Genomic DNA, 15985 nt, shown 5'->3' on the forward strand with positions numbered 1-15985 from the left:
AACAGATGAAGTACTACATTAAAAACAGACATTGAATTCCGTTGTTAATTTTTCAAATGTAATCAAAACAGCATGACTACAATGTATTAGATCTTTCACCAACTACAACAATAGGATTGAAAACGTTAACATCTTTAATTAATTTTTGTTTATTGACATATGCTTATTAAGAATCTAACAATCAACGACTATTTGCCCAAAAATTTGATCTCTTTCAATTACAGAATAAAAGATGTGAAGAAAAATAATCAATAATTTTTTTTTTTTTAACAAAATAATCAATAATATGAATGATTGAGTACTATACTACTAATACATGACGAATTATCGTAATATATGGACTAGTTGCTGATGTTGAAAGCTGATGTTGAAATAATGTACGGTTGGTGCACCCGGAAAGAACATAAGGTATATTTAAAAGAACATGGGCAAAAAAAGAACATTATATATATTTATAAAGAACATGAGCATAATATGTTCTTTAAGTTTGATGATTATGTTCTTTGAGTTTGAACTATATGTTCTTTATATTATACAATATATTCTTTAATGTATGTACATTAAAAATAAAAAAATAAAAAATAAAAAAACCAATCACTCGAGTAACCAGAAAAAAAAAACATGTTCTTTAATGTATTATCATGTTCTTTTTGTAAAGACTTTATGTTCTTTGGCTAGAGGTGATCAAAGTTAGAACGACCCGACCCGATTTTGCACGGGTTTTGTGCAGAATTTTTTTCGCCCCCAAAATCGGGTCGGACCCGGCCCTTAAAGTTAATTTTTTGGGCGGGTTTGGGAATGCATTTTAGTTGATTTTTTTACTCGACCCGAAAAGCCCGCACGGCCGGACAATTTTGGGCACAAAAACTTCGGCCCAAAATTTGGCCCGACCCGAGAAGTGAGCTGATTTTTTAACCTTGGCCCGGCCCACCCAATGATCACCTACATCTTTGTCAAACACAAACATGTTCTTTTTTGTCAAATATAATGTTCTTTTTCAAACACGTTCAACACCTAAATAACCATGAAAAATAATATGTTCTTTTTGTAAAGACTTTATGTTCTTTGTAATATCATTTTCTTGTCAAACACAAACATGTTCTTTTGTCAAACATAGGTATGTTCTTTTTCTAACACTAGCATGTTCTTTTTTTTTTGCCCACGTTCTTTTTTTTGCCCATATTCTTTAAAATATGTCTAATATTCTTTCCGGGTGCACCCGATTGCATTATACTATTTTCAATGTTGAAAAAGCTGATGTTGAAAGCTCCACTACAAAAATTTCAATCATTTGGTTCATGCATCTTTCCATAAGCTAATATACTTATATACATGATTTTTATTATCCTTATTTTTTTTATATGTTGGGTCACCAATTTTGTCCCCTTTATAACAACCTGATTAAAGGAAGTTCTATTAATATAAAATTGAGCAATTGCGCAAATTGTGTAAATTCAGTTGTATGTCAATTGTCAATTAAGTACTATCACGTATATATTATTTCGTGATCTTAACTAATGTTTATTTCTTGTACGTTATGATCGTAGTGATGTTGATTTCGCACTGCATCGAAATAATTATGGAGCGTGAGCATTTCCAATAGTTGTAATCTTGTAACATTGTAAGTTCGGACTTTAGTGAACAAATATTAACTTTATTTTTATTTTAGGAAATTTTGTGTAAAACTACCCTAAAGATAGGGTCATTTGTGAACAACTACCCATTTTTTTTATTTGTTTAGAACTACCCACAAGTTTGGAAACGTTTGGGTAGCACTACCTACTAACGTTTTCCGTCCAATTAAAATGTTATATTGGCCCAATTTTTCACTTTTTATCAATTACAATGGCCAATTAATGCTAAAATAAGCCAAAACCCCAATTCAATTAAACCCCCACACCTTAGAAATCAAAATTCCCAAATAATTTAAAACTCATGAACCCTAAAATGAATTCTAATTAAAACCCTAATTAGGTTAATTAAGGTGAATTAAAACCTTTAAACAAACTCGGAGAGTTAATTGTGTGGCAAAGGTGAAAAAAGTGGGCTACGATAACGTCTTAATTGGACGGAAAATGTTCATGGGTAGTGCTACTCAAACGTTTTCAAACTTGTGGGCAGTTCTAAACAAATAAAAAAAAAATGGATAGTTGTTCACAAATGACCCTATCTTTAGGATAGTTCTACACAAAATTTCCTTTATTTTATAATTTTGTACAATACTTCACCAAAAAAAAAAAAGAATAATTTTGTACATATAATCGATATGGGTCGACGGATCCTGGAGTATGTAGAGTTATGGATGTACGCAGGGGCAGAGGGAGGGGGTACAAGGGGGACAGCTGTCCCCCACTTCAATAAAAAAAAAAAAAAAATAGTTAAAAGAAATTATGTGCAGCATAAAGAATAGTAAGAAAAAGAGTTTGGTTCAATGGTTGCAAGGCTTATTAGTAGTCTGCATGGTCATGGGTCAATCCCTTTGACCAACATTTTGTTCTTCTTATTTTTATTTTAAAGTTTTCCTCTTTTCTTGTGTTTCTTTACTTCACACATTCAATTACAAGTAATACATAGTACTACTTTAATGGCATCATATTCTAACTTCTAAATTACCATAGTAATTTTTTTTTTACTTCACACATTCAATTAGAAGTAACACATAGTACTACTTTAATGGTATCATGTTCTAACTTCTAAATTACCATAGTATTTACATAATTTTATTTTTTTTTTATTAATGCATACATTACAACCCCAAATTATTGGTTATAGTAGGGATTTCGGGTAAAGGTGTTTGATATTATTATATATCTTAATATAAATTAAATTGTCACGGGTTTAAAAACTTTGAACCTAAGGATCCGCTATTTACCAAATTTGAATAAGAAATTGTTTATTTGTTAGGATTATCGTGAATTAGAAATCACATTTATGAATTATTTGATAAATTTGATTGTATATCGCTTTCAAAAAAATAAAATGAAGATTTGAAGGTGAAGTTGTAATTGTAAGAGTTGAGATCCTCTAGAGTTTGAAAATTATAGAGTTGTAGAGTTGTGAGAGTGAGAGTTTTAAATTATTTTTTATTGAACTTTTATTTTTTATTTTGAAATGCATGCAAGATGAATATTAGCCATTGATCTTTTGTGGAGGGTCTAGATTTATTGAACTCTATAGAGTTCAACTCTAGAGGATCCAAACCCAATAGTAAATATGGTTTTTTTTTTTTTTTTTTTCCAATTTTTGGACTGTACAACTAAGAAATTTGGATTTTCGGGTTGTAAAACTTATAAGTATTAAGCATAGTCCGTACAATTTTTGTATGTTTAAAAGGTTAATCTATTTATAGAATGTAGGCCACCTTTAGTCCGTTCCCCTAGGTGGAAAATCCTGGGTCCGCCACTGGATGTACGGCTTGTATTATTCCAACCAAAAAAATCAATCAATCAATCAATCAATCAAAGCCTTAATCCCAAAAGTGGGGTCGGCTAACATGAACCAAATTTGATTATTCCGTGTAGTCATCAACATAAATCTTTCTCCTCCATCCCTTACGATCCAAAACTTCATCCTCACGTAAATCCATGCACTTCATATCCTTCCTCACTCCTTCCAACCAAGTCATCTTTGGTCTCCCTCTTCCTCGTTTAATCCCTCCATGGTCCCACTCTTCCACTCTTCGATATTGCTTAATTAATTTTGTACGGCTTGTATCATTCCAACCAAAAAAAAAAAAAAAAAAAAAAAAAAAAACAAAAATAAAGAAACTTATAATAAAGAGATTGTCCGCCTATAGACTCCAACCAATCTCTTCGATATTGCTATGAAAACAAAGTCAAGTCATCTGTCATCAAAGGATGGATTCATTGTACATGCAAAAACTAATACAACAATGAAAAAAAAGTTAATAACTCAAATTTAAGTTGACAAAATAATATTTCGCATTTTACGGAGTATTTTTAGTTTTTATTTTGTAAAATTAAAAGCATGATAAGCTCAAAAATTTTCAAAGTTTTTTTTTTTTTTTTTTAAAAAATAAATAAATAAAATAAAGATAAGACTTGTGAACTATGTTAGCCAGCCAACCATCATTAGTGTGAGGACAGGTGTACGAACTGACAAAAGCCGCTTGCTTCAATTAACTCAAAACAAAATCAAACACAATTTGATAACTGCATCCTATTTTTTTTTAAGCAACACCGTAATACGGAGTACATATCTTTACACATGCATCCAATTACTCCAAACAGAATTACTGAAACATGCAGATTTCACTATTTTTATTTAGCACTAACGCTAACTTTCAATTCAGAGTTCATATTTTATACACTCCCGTGAATGGTCCAGAATATAAGATGCCGTTATTAGTATAATTTTGATTACTAACGTGATAATTAATTTTGAACAAAAGAGTATTACGAGTAGTTTAATTTGGGCAAAGTAGCAACTATCACAAAATACTGTACTAACTTTATGTACCATGTAGAAAGTATCAAAGTAAAAGGTCTTAAACATTACATTAACCCGTCTATACGTCACATTAATAAAAGTAAAGTAGCATCTAAATTAAAAAACAAACTTATACTTAAATTGATCATAACCATTTATCATAGGAAACTCGTCCATGACCCAGGGCAAACTCGTTGAGTCCGACTCAGCGAGTTCAGCCCCGTGGTCCAAACCAAGTAAAGATTCAAGGTCTAATATTTGCTGACTCAGCTCATTATGATTCACCCCATTCACAAAACCCTCTTCTGAAGTAAGATGGTCCACCCCATCTCCGTAGAATCCCATACTCATCACTGGCATCTGAGTCGACTCGCTACTCAGCTGAGCCGACTCAATGCTAAGGGTTGACAACTCGGTGAAATCCGACCTGCACTGCCTCTTTACAGCAGGTAGGAAGATCTCCTCCAACGGCGCCGTCAGCGATGGAGACGGTGGTGGTGGTGGGGTGTCTGGGAAGTTGAGCTTGGCCTTGTCGCCGCGAATCTTCTTCGCCGCGACATCATAGGCACGGGCAGCATCTACAGGGGAGTTGAAGGTGCCGAGCCAGACCCGAACGCCTTTCCGTGGGTCTCGGATCTCGGCCGCCCATTTACCCCACGGACGCCGCCTTATACCTCGGTATACATTCTTCCGAGTTCGCCGAATTTGACTCGGGTTTGCAACTCGCTCCTCTCGGTTGACATCCTCTTGATGAGCGTTGACCCCATCGGCATACGGCGAACCTAACGAATTCAAGACAAAATTATTACGAACATGACAACATCTTATATCATATTAGATTCTTATTAATAAATTAAATTTGTCCATTTCTATAATATGACTTCATTTATTTATATAAGTAATACGGAGTATTAGTTGATCAAATATTTTGTTGATTCCTTAATTCGAACGATTTTCCTTAATATTGTTAAAATAGAAATTAATTCCCATTATGCTTCGTTTTAAAAACAAATTCCCAAAGTAGTGTCCACGTAGGATTGATTTTCGGTTCAACTTAAAACCGCTAACGGTATTAGCGGTTTTGCAATTTTTGTAAAATAAAGTCAAAGAGACCTGTTTTTATTGAAAGGCGGTCTCTTTAAAGTTATAAATGTAATTGTCAGCACTCTCTTTTCTTGTTGTGGGCTAAAAATTAACAAGGACACAAAAAGACCTGTCGTATTGAAAGGCGGTCTCTTTGAAATAATTTTCCTAGTAGACTATGCCTTGTGAATTAACCAAGGACGCAAAAAGACCTGTTATTGTTAGAGGCGGTCTCTTTTTTAAAACCGCTATTACCATTAGCGGTTTTAAGTTGAACCAAAAGCAAAAAAAACGATCCTACGTGGACACTATGTAGGGAATTTATTTTTAAATCAATGTATTATTTCAACACTATTATGGAAAATCGTTCCCTTAATTCTGCTATCTTCTAACACGAATTGAAGTTCATGCATCAATGCATGAACAAGAATCAAACATATTAAGGTGCTCTCTTTTTGTTTGTTGTAAAAAAAAACAAAAAACAAAAAACAAATAATGTATTTTATTTATCTTATCAACTCAATGGCATTTACTGTTTATCAATTATTATTCAATTTATCTCGGTTGTCCAAAGTTGTGTCGACATAATGTTGAAATAATGTAATCCTCCATCCCTTAAACGATTTTTTGGGGAGATTTTACGGGTATTAAGAAATTTAATTTAGAAGTATAAATGTAGGAAAAGCTAATAAAAATATATTGAAAAAATAAATTAATATTAGGTTTGTAAAAAAGTAGAGAGAGAAAGTAGTATAATTATGTGGAAAAAAAATTTTTACAGGAGAAAGGTAATTTACACAAATATCATTGCAAATAGGAGGCTATTTTATGCAAAAATAGGATAGACATTTTAGAACTAAAATTTGGCTAAAAGGAACATTCTTTTAGAGCAACAGGAGTATATTTTTTCGCCAAAAAAAAAAATTACACATAAAAAATGTTTATTTAACTTAATTCTTGTGTAATTTGCACCTAGAACGAATTATTTTAAGGGTATTTAAATAGAAAAATATTTGAAGTACTACATATACGAGCTAAAAAATTAAATCCTAAAAATAAGTAACATTAATAACACCAATCTAGGTGTACTTTTCTTACAAATTCTAAAAATTATACGGGATCATTAATCAATCCAATTATGTGATTTTTTCATAAAATTCTCAAATTTATACGTGATAGCATTTTAACAAATATAGTTTTTTTTTTTTTTTTTTTTTTTTTTTTTTTTTTTTTTTTTTTAAGGAGAAGGTCCCTACCGGCTAAAACCTCTCACAGACCTTCCCGACCTGGATTAGTGAAAAAAAAATGATTATATGAAGCTAATAACGTTACACTTAAGCTGTATAATGCTTTATACAATAATAACAATGTTTGAATTTTTTAACACAAAATTAATCTAACAACCAATACAAACGAAATAGAAATAGGATATTAACTACGAATTTTTAATTTATTTATTTATTTTTTGGGTGCAATACAAACTATCTTTATTAACTACTATAGCTCATTATAATCCTCTAATTTCTTTCCTACTTTTGTTTATAGATATTTTAATTTTATGTTTACAAAACATAAGTTAAACTAAAAAACAATATAAACTCGATGAAAAAGAAAAAAAAAAATAAAATGCCTTACCTTGTTGAGGGGTAAGAGCTGGTTGAGAAGAGCACGATGAGTTGGATTTAGGAGGAAAAGAGGTAAGAAGGTCGGCATCGAGCTCGGACCAGAGATCGTGAGTGGTAAGATTACGGCCGCGCTTGGCGGCGATAAGGTCGGAGATAATAGCGCCACCACACATTATGTTCAACACCTAATCTTCAACATTCAACTACTTTTTTTTAAGGTTGGGTTTGCTGAAGTAGATATGAAGAGAAAGAGGGGGATAAAAGGTGCAGAGGTTTGTTTATTTATAGAGAAAACAGAGACTGCTGATAACCGAAGATAAAGAAGTGACTACTAGAGCCTAGAGAAGGCAATAATTAATAATAAGAGTAAATAAAACAAATGAGGAAATATTTAAATTAGTATGGAACTGATTTATTGGGTAAAAGGATGTGCAAGTCACACGAGTACTGTCCAAGTTGTATTATTGCTCAACTTGGCTGCGTTTTTTAACGTCAAGTCGTCAACAAGAAAGATATCCTTGTCTATAATACTCTATCCGTCCAGAATCATTGATACGGTAAAACTTGATACACATGTCAATGACTTAATTTGAAGTTTTTATAATTTTTATTTATTTATTTTTTTTGACAACAGATCTATGAAAGAAAGATTATATTGAAATTACAACAATTGCCTACGACGAGCACACCCAGCCAACCAGTGAGTTGGTGAAACCCAATCCCGAGAAACTTTCCGAATCTGACACTGTTAGTTGAGACGATTAATACAAGAGGGTAGGTGAATTGTATCGAGTTCCTAATGACTACTTTTTGCGGATTATAAAAGAATGCATATAGGAACTTAAAAGCACTCACAGATTTTACAAGGAAACCTTCCAGGGCCCAACTGGAAGTAAAACCTCGACCCTGCCTGAGGGATTTCAAACACACAAACTCCACTATAATAGGGAAAACACCAAGTTACAACCTATTAGACACAGACCTTTATTTCACAAGTTTCTCACTGAACATGCTACTTGATAGGACCCTTTCCTACCCAACCTAAGCACCACGCCTAGATTCATTCGTACCACCAAAGTACTACTCGTACTACCAAAGTACAAACACTCAGCCTCACCAAGAAGCTTACAAAAATGTGTATGATAAAAACAATAAACACACCCAAATAACCCAACCCAACACAAGAATTCGACACCTAGTATGTCAGGCAAGCAATGCACGAAATCCGAAACTAATATGACAAGTTAGAAGCTTGGTAAACTTACTCAATTACGCACATTGATTTCTTCACGCATAAATTCACAAAAACCTAAAACCATTTTGCTCTCTACTATTTATACAAGTCACACTCGTACAGAAAGTAGGTTTTCTAAAAGATAAATAAGTTAAATTAACTTATCTTTAAACACGGTTTTATGTAAATCACATGAATAAAATCTTTTCTGAAAAATAAAGATAAAAAGATATTTTGTTAAAAAGAATTATCTTTTTAACAAACTGATTTAAAGAAAATAAATCGTTTAGAAAATCTTTTTCTAAAATCTATCTTTTATTATTTTCCGTTTTATTTATTTACCAAGCTTAACTTGTCACGCTTCTAATAAACTTCGTGCAATAACCTACTTAACATATTAACAATAATCTAGAAAGATAAAATCTTAACTAAATTAATAGCTGCGCCGCGCTTTTGTTCAGGCAGATTACTTGGGCTCCAAGCTGGTTGAGTTCCTCTAAAGAACCTTAGCTTGTTGTCTTCAAGTTCCTGTTAGGGAACGTTCCTGTTAGGGAACTTAGTTCTTGTTAGAGAACTCTTCTTCTAATTTGTTTAACTTCTTTGATAAAGACTTCTTCGTGTCTTCTTAGTTTCAGCTACTTCTTTCATCACCATGATCAAACTTCACCTAAACTAATCAAACACTTGAAAACCTTTATTAGTCAAGTTTGCTTTAGTTTAAGTTCCTCATCATCAAAACTTTTATGCTTCAACAGACACGCCAACAGGGAACGAACGACGTCTCTCAAGTCTAGAATGAGCTACCAAATCGAAATGTCTAAAGACCTTCGAGACAAGAGAAAAGAAAGGACAACAGCACAATCTGTATGAATCCGGATCTTCAAGAAACCCTTGCGCACTGCAAACTGAACCCCCCAGAAACAAGCCTGTAACTCAAAATGTAAAGCAGAACTCGCCATAAAAGCCAACCTCCCACCACTCAGGACCTTCGACGAGCAAAGGTTACGGATAACCTAGCCTGCCCCTACTCTATATGTAGAACTATCCCAAGCCCTATCCACAATCAAGCACAATGTGGGAAATATATTAGGTAACCCCTACAAGCAAAGCCACGGGACAGCCGACAAACCCGGACCAGCAGCCGAACGAGAACAAATTGAAGAGTTCTTCAGCTCCAGACCTGAACACACCGATAATACCAGTCCTTAGCCAGACTCTCAATTGTACCAAGCGACCAGACTGCTTGCCTGAACCTTGTCAGATGGTTCCTAGAAAGCCAAATAGCCCAAAGAATAGCAAATAAAGCCATAACCTTGTTTTCCGAACTAGACGAAGAGTAACGAAAAATAAAATTAGCCAACCAAACCCCAAAAGGTGAAGACAACCAATTAATTTGAAGTTAAATTTACAAGGTTGATATATATTACAAAATTTTGTATTAATACCTATTCAACAACATATATCATTCCTCCCCCCCCCCCCCGGTTACATATTATTTGTGACTTTGGGGTATTATTTGTGATACATAAATATTCCAAACTTGCAACTAATATGTAACAGATGAAATAATTAAATTTATTTCACCTTATTAAAAATATATGATCAAAGTTACCGTAACTAGTAAAAAAAAAAAAAAAATTTAACGTGTCAACTATTTGAAATAATAATTGTCTAAAATAAAAATAATAAATATTCTCATTTGAAATGATAATTGTCTAAAATAAAAATAATAAAAAAAATCTCTATTCTTTGCCAAAGCAACGCTCAGATATTCAAATGAGAATATTTTTATAAATTACGCTAAGCTTGTATTTGTTTATAGGTTTTGTATACATTTAAACATTTATTTACGTTCCCAATAAAAAAAAATCTATTTACGTTATTCAAATATAATAGATGAGACACGTTAATATAGATTATCTCTATTTTTGTAGTTTGTTGACAAATTTTAAATTGAGTTGGAATCCGTTTTTAGTTGAAAACAAACAATCTATTTTATAGATTAACGAATGAAGATTCAAGGGAATTAGAAAATTTTCTAATCTTAATATATAAAAAAAAAAAATAAATTAGTGGTCATTTTCTCTTTGGAACAATAAACTTTAGTTGAATTGATTTATAAATTTAAAGGGTAAAATATCACTAATTTACAATGACTCTACTTGTTGTTTTTAATTTTTTTAACAGTTATCTTGCCTTTCTTATTTATTTAAAGCAAAGGAAAAAAAATATTTATTTAGAGTAGTTCTTATTGTTCTATTTTTTTTGCTTGTTTCGGTTGTAGATTTTTTTTATATATATAAGATAAATTATCTTAATATTTTGGGAAATTCTCAATGGTACTCTCCAGTTTTCTTTTTTTCTCAACGGTAAATACTAAAATATCAAATTATCTTCGGCAATCATAATTTGTAAAACTAATTCAGTGGTAACATTAGTTAAGTATTTTAACTAACATTAACCATGGATAATAATTTAAACGGAGGTAAAAAAGAAATGTCTAAAATACCCCTATTTTTTTTAAAAAAAAAACCCACCCACTTCTTCCCCCGGCCCTCCCCCAACCAGCCCAACCCTTACCTACCCACAACCCGGGGCTGCTATGTCCATTTATATAGTGCTTTACCGACCCCCGTCCCTTGGTCATATTTAGGAGTATTTTGGCTCTTTGGAGCCAATTTTATTACTAATATGCGTTAAGGGCTCGACGAAGAAGAGTTCGAGGCAATAGACCAAGTATTCAAGGCCCCAAAGAGGGAATCCAGATTGGGCCAACTATATGGCCCAATCGAAGATCCTTGGTTGCCCGAAGAGCTCGTCGGACCGGGTAGGCCCTCGCCCTGAGGCGCATCTGACCGGGCGAGGTAGAAGGAAGAGAAGTGCTCTTTGCCCGGAGGCATGCCCAACCGAGCGTGAGCGGAAGCTATCCCAGCTAAAAGGCGGGCTCGACCGGGCGAGATGACGCCCAACTAGACATTAGGATTTTTTAGCTTAAGTATATATAAGCTTTTCTAAATGAGATTTTTTTTCGTCTTTTCATTAGTTTAATTCTCAGATTTTAGTTTAAGCTTTTTATAATGACTCTTGTTCTCTGAATATTTTTGGTTTATGCAATTCATTATTTCCATTTACTTTGGTAACAATTTCTTCCCGTTTTACTTTCAGTAATTTAATTGTTTTGTTGAATCATGTCTTGTTTATTTGTTTTGCTTAGATTAGCTAGATTTAATTATGTGTGAGTAGTTTTATTTCTAGGTTTGTGGAGATCCATTAATAATATAAAGGGGTTATTTATTATTATTATTATTATTATTAATTATTATTAGTATTATTATTAATTATTAATTATTATTATTATTTTTGAAAGCGATTATTTATTAAGTATATTGTTGTGTTTTACTTTGGAATATTATTTATTAGTGAATCTATACCCTAAAAAAGGCTTTGACTTATATATTGATTTCTCCCTAACTTAATTTGCTTTAGTTTAACTTTTCTCCTTAGTTTAATTCCCTTAACAACAATTTGGTTACTTACTAGTTTAGATTATAATAATTAATTAGGAATAGAAAGACTTGTTGCCATGTGGATTCGACCCTACTTCCCTATCTGCTATAGTTAGAGGACTTAGGTAATTCTTTTGATTAGGTGATACAACTTTATCCTGTCAGGCTCTAACAATGACCTCACCACCCGTAAAACCTTAAGAAACCTTAATTGATGTGGATGGAACCCAGAGCATTATATTTGAAGACTTTATCCCCCTAATTATATTATCCAAATACCCAGGAGAAGAATAAGGAGAAATTAAACTAATCTTGGCATTACCATGAGCGGCAGCGGAGTTCAGTTTAGTGCGGCTGGGATGGGAATTAGGGGAAGGAGAGGGAATCGCAAAAATCTAGAAAGGAGAGGGAATTGGTGGAGTTCGGTTCGCGGCGGCAATATTGGGAATGGAAGGAGAGGGAATCGGGGAAAGAGATGAAATTAGGTAGGAAATATGAGGGAATCGACGAGGAAGGAGAAAGCCGGCACTAGGGGAAGGGAAAGAGTGTAGAGTTTTCATGAAACATATTCATAAGCATCTAAACAACATCTACAAGCATATAACATAAAGAACACATAATTATACCTTTGAAGTGTGTTCCATGAGTGATCGAGCAAGAAAAATAAGGAGATTTAGAACCCCAAACGTGATTCCTCTATTTGGTCCACGGGCACAAATTGAACATCCACTAATGCTAGTTAGTTGTGATCGAAAACTTTCAATCAACCTTCTAAGGAGAGGAGAGGAACGAACAAGCCAAGAACCACCACACCACCATGAGCACCACCTTGGCCAGCCGTCCGTACAGTACGGATGTAACACCCCAATAATTCTCTCTTAAAAACCTGTGAGAAACCTGTATATAACCTGAACAATTTTCAAGAGAATTACTGGTGTGCTACCGCCACGTGTTCAAACGTTAAGGCTATCTCAGAAATTAGCAGCGGAAAACCAAAACAGTTTTAAATAAACCTCAAAACAAAGGAATTAAATCAAAATAAGTATTACAAGTTGGAACCATTAAGGCCCTTATTCAAAACCCAATAAAAGTAGTAAGTGTTTAAATTCATAGTCCTAATAACTTCAAACTCAAAAGAATTAGCGTCAACTAAAAACAAATTAAATTAAATTCAAAATTTGCAAAATAAATAATATGGAAACCACCAACTCTCTACTCAAGATCCCACAACCCTGATGAATGCTGCATGTGTGAGAACCTGTGGTTATTCTGCTCCCCAATATTACAAGTGTAAAAATTGGATCGTCACAGGGTCATTGAAAGGCGAAGGCCATGACCAAAGAAAGACACACACAAAAGCACGCAGTCAGCAAAGCTAAGTACATACAAGCTGCGAAAACGAATTGAGAAAATACCTAACATGCTACTAATATTCAAGCACAAGCATCATTAAATATAGACTCAATTCACGACTCGATTCACAAATTTATTAAGACCTCACTATTTAATATTAACTGACTCGTTTATTTATTTAATTGGATTTAGAAATAGACAAGGTTGTCCAACCCATGTTCCATTTGGAACATCAATAAAGAAAAACCCCATGCCTCCTTTCGGAAACATCAATAAACATCCAACGACCACGGGCGCGACTCCGTGACCGTAGTTAGTATGAGATCTCACCTAACTCCTAGTTTTAGAAAAATAATATTTGAAAGAAGAGACTCGTAGATCAGACGGCCTCGAGAAAAGTACACGGCTAATACCCCATGTACCCCAACCCCTGATTGTCATTACTCCAGAAGTGCACCAATCCAGAGTTTTATTGCTCATCCACCTTGCACTTTATGTGATTTACAGGTTTAAACTTGGTGATGACTCATATGCATAACAATACAATCAATCCAATATCAATTCAATCAAGTAAAACAACTTTTCAATTTCAATTCTTGATTTATTAGTGGTAAGCAACATTTATTATTATTCCATTACTACCTCAGTGTATAAACACCTTGAGTGCATAAGGCACCCCAAAACCTTAACCTCGTCTTACAAGACTTGAATTTCTCCTTTACTCATCCTGTTTACATAATCCTGAACGAGTAATAATTTGATCTTTACACCAAACACATACCTTTGCCTTTAAGCGCACCTTGCATAAATAAAGCACAAATAATACTTGCATTATAAACTAGTGCACATCATTTGAAATTCACAATGTATAACCAGACAATTTAACCCAGTCAATCCTATACATGATACTAAGTTCTCGATCCGTCCTTAAACATGCACCTACAAGCAAGGTTTCGTATCTTGTACGTACCTTGTGTAAACAATCCGGTTGGCCACTTTAAAACTAGAAGTCGCCTTCTACAAAGTCCTCTCCTAAACCAAACAATTAGGAATAAATCAATACCAAAGCAATTAAAATTACAGCAATACTAAACTACTTTAAAACCTCTTAAATTACCAAAACAAAGTCTTTAGATTGTCCCCAAAAATCAAAGTTAGTAATATAACATCCCAACTTTAAGTTTACATGTTAGAATTATGAAAACATAGTGTTTTATATCAAATTACAGCAACTTTAAAGTAGGTAATTAAATCTGGAATTTTGTTTTAAATATATAAAATAACCCCATAAGCATAATTACTTGAAATAGTCATTATATAGCAAGTTAGTGTGTTAAAAACCCAAGAATATATCAATTCAATGCAATTAGAGGCTTCAAAATAAAAGGTATAAAATCTGAAAATTTTTATTAAGATTAGAATATAAAGTTCAAAGCTTTTTCAATCACAAAATACCCACAATAAATATTTTATAGGTTTAGAAGCATAAAAACATGAAATTAACACTACTAATCCATAAAAATTGAAACTTTATTAAATCTGAAAATTTATATACAACCAAAATAATCATATTTTGACATACTTTGAACATAGAATAATTAAGTAACTTGTTTAGTACATAATTAAGCCTTTAAACATGAAAAATCAACACTTTAATACCCTAAATTCATACATAACCAAATCTGAAAATTAACATAATAATTTAAACATACAAAACCCATAAATTTATAATATTTTGTAATTTATACATAATATCAAAGCCTAATAACAATAATTTTCATAATTGAATTCAAATAAAATTGAAGCTTTAACTAAAAATAACAAGAAATAAGAGAAGGAGAAATAAGGGAAAAGAGAGGGGAGGAGACAAACTGCAGGGGGCGGCAGGGCGGTGGTGCTGGCAGCGGCAGGGACGGCAGCAGCAATTGTCAGCAAGTTTTTTTTTTTTTTTTTTTTTTTTTTTTTTTTTTTGTCTTTGCTTCGTGAATTCAGTAGGAAGAAGAAGAAAATTGAGAGGGCTCTTTCTTTTTTTTTTTTACGTGAGAGGGAGGAGAAAAGTGAGGGTTTTATTTGGGCTTTGGGTTTCCTAATTAGATTAGGAGTAGTATTTGGGTTTTGGGCTATGTTAGAATTACTTGTAAATTAATAAAAATACACTAGTTTATTTTAAATCCTTTCATAAAAATAATTTATTTAATGAAATTGCCATAAATATAATTGCAAGAATAATATATAAATAAATTATAATTAAATTAAAGTATGGGGGATTACAACGGACATGGAGGAGGGGAGAGAGAGGCATGTGAGTGAGAGAGAATTAGGTTAGGGATTTTTGGATGCTTGCTTCACAATTCACTATATGGGTTAATTGTGACTTATCTGTCAACCCTAGCCCAAAATCCTAACCCAATTCTAACTACACTAGCCCTACAATTTTTTATCTAGACTCTAGTCTAGGATGAAATCCCTGCACCCCCTTGCAAACGACGCCACATCACTATTGTTTTTAATTTCTTTCACCTTCAAACTACAGGACAATCTAACTTGATCTCCATCTTACATCTTTGTTGATCTCTCTGCCATTTCTACTTCTCCGTCGATCACAAAATAACTTTCGGTAGAATCGCTACATTTGCATGCTTTAGATATATTTATGAATTGCATAGATTATTGTGTATTGATTTGATCAAAAATTGATTGTCGTAACTTACGATCAATTAGTTCAACAAGCAAAT

General features: G+C 32.9%; 1 protein-coding gene across 1 annotated transcript; it reads right to left on the reverse strand.

The window, feature by feature from the left end:
- Positions 1-4448: 4448 nt before the first annotated feature.
- Positions 4449-7480, reverse strand: LOC145632116 (ethylene-responsive transcription factor RAP2-3-like). The gene is made up of 2 exons (XM_081684404.1): positions 7168-7480; positions 4449-5231 (listed from the first exon to the last, which is right to left on the reverse strand). Exons 1-2 carry the CDS (start codon positions 7328-7330, stop codon positions 4567-4569), a joined length of 828 nt encoding a protein of 275 aa, XP_081540530.1. The 5' UTR covers positions 7331-7480; the 3' UTR covers positions 4449-4566.
- Between the last annotated feature and the right edge of the window lie 8505 nt (positions 7481-15985).

Source organism: Chenopodium album, chromosome 5 (assembly GCF_948465745.1).
Source record: "Chenopodium album chromosome 5, dcCheAlbu1.1, whole genome shotgun sequence".
In the NCBI taxonomy this organism is placed as follows: domain Eukaryota; kingdom Viridiplantae; phylum Streptophyta; class Magnoliopsida; order Caryophyllales; family Amaranthaceae; genus Chenopodium; species Chenopodium album.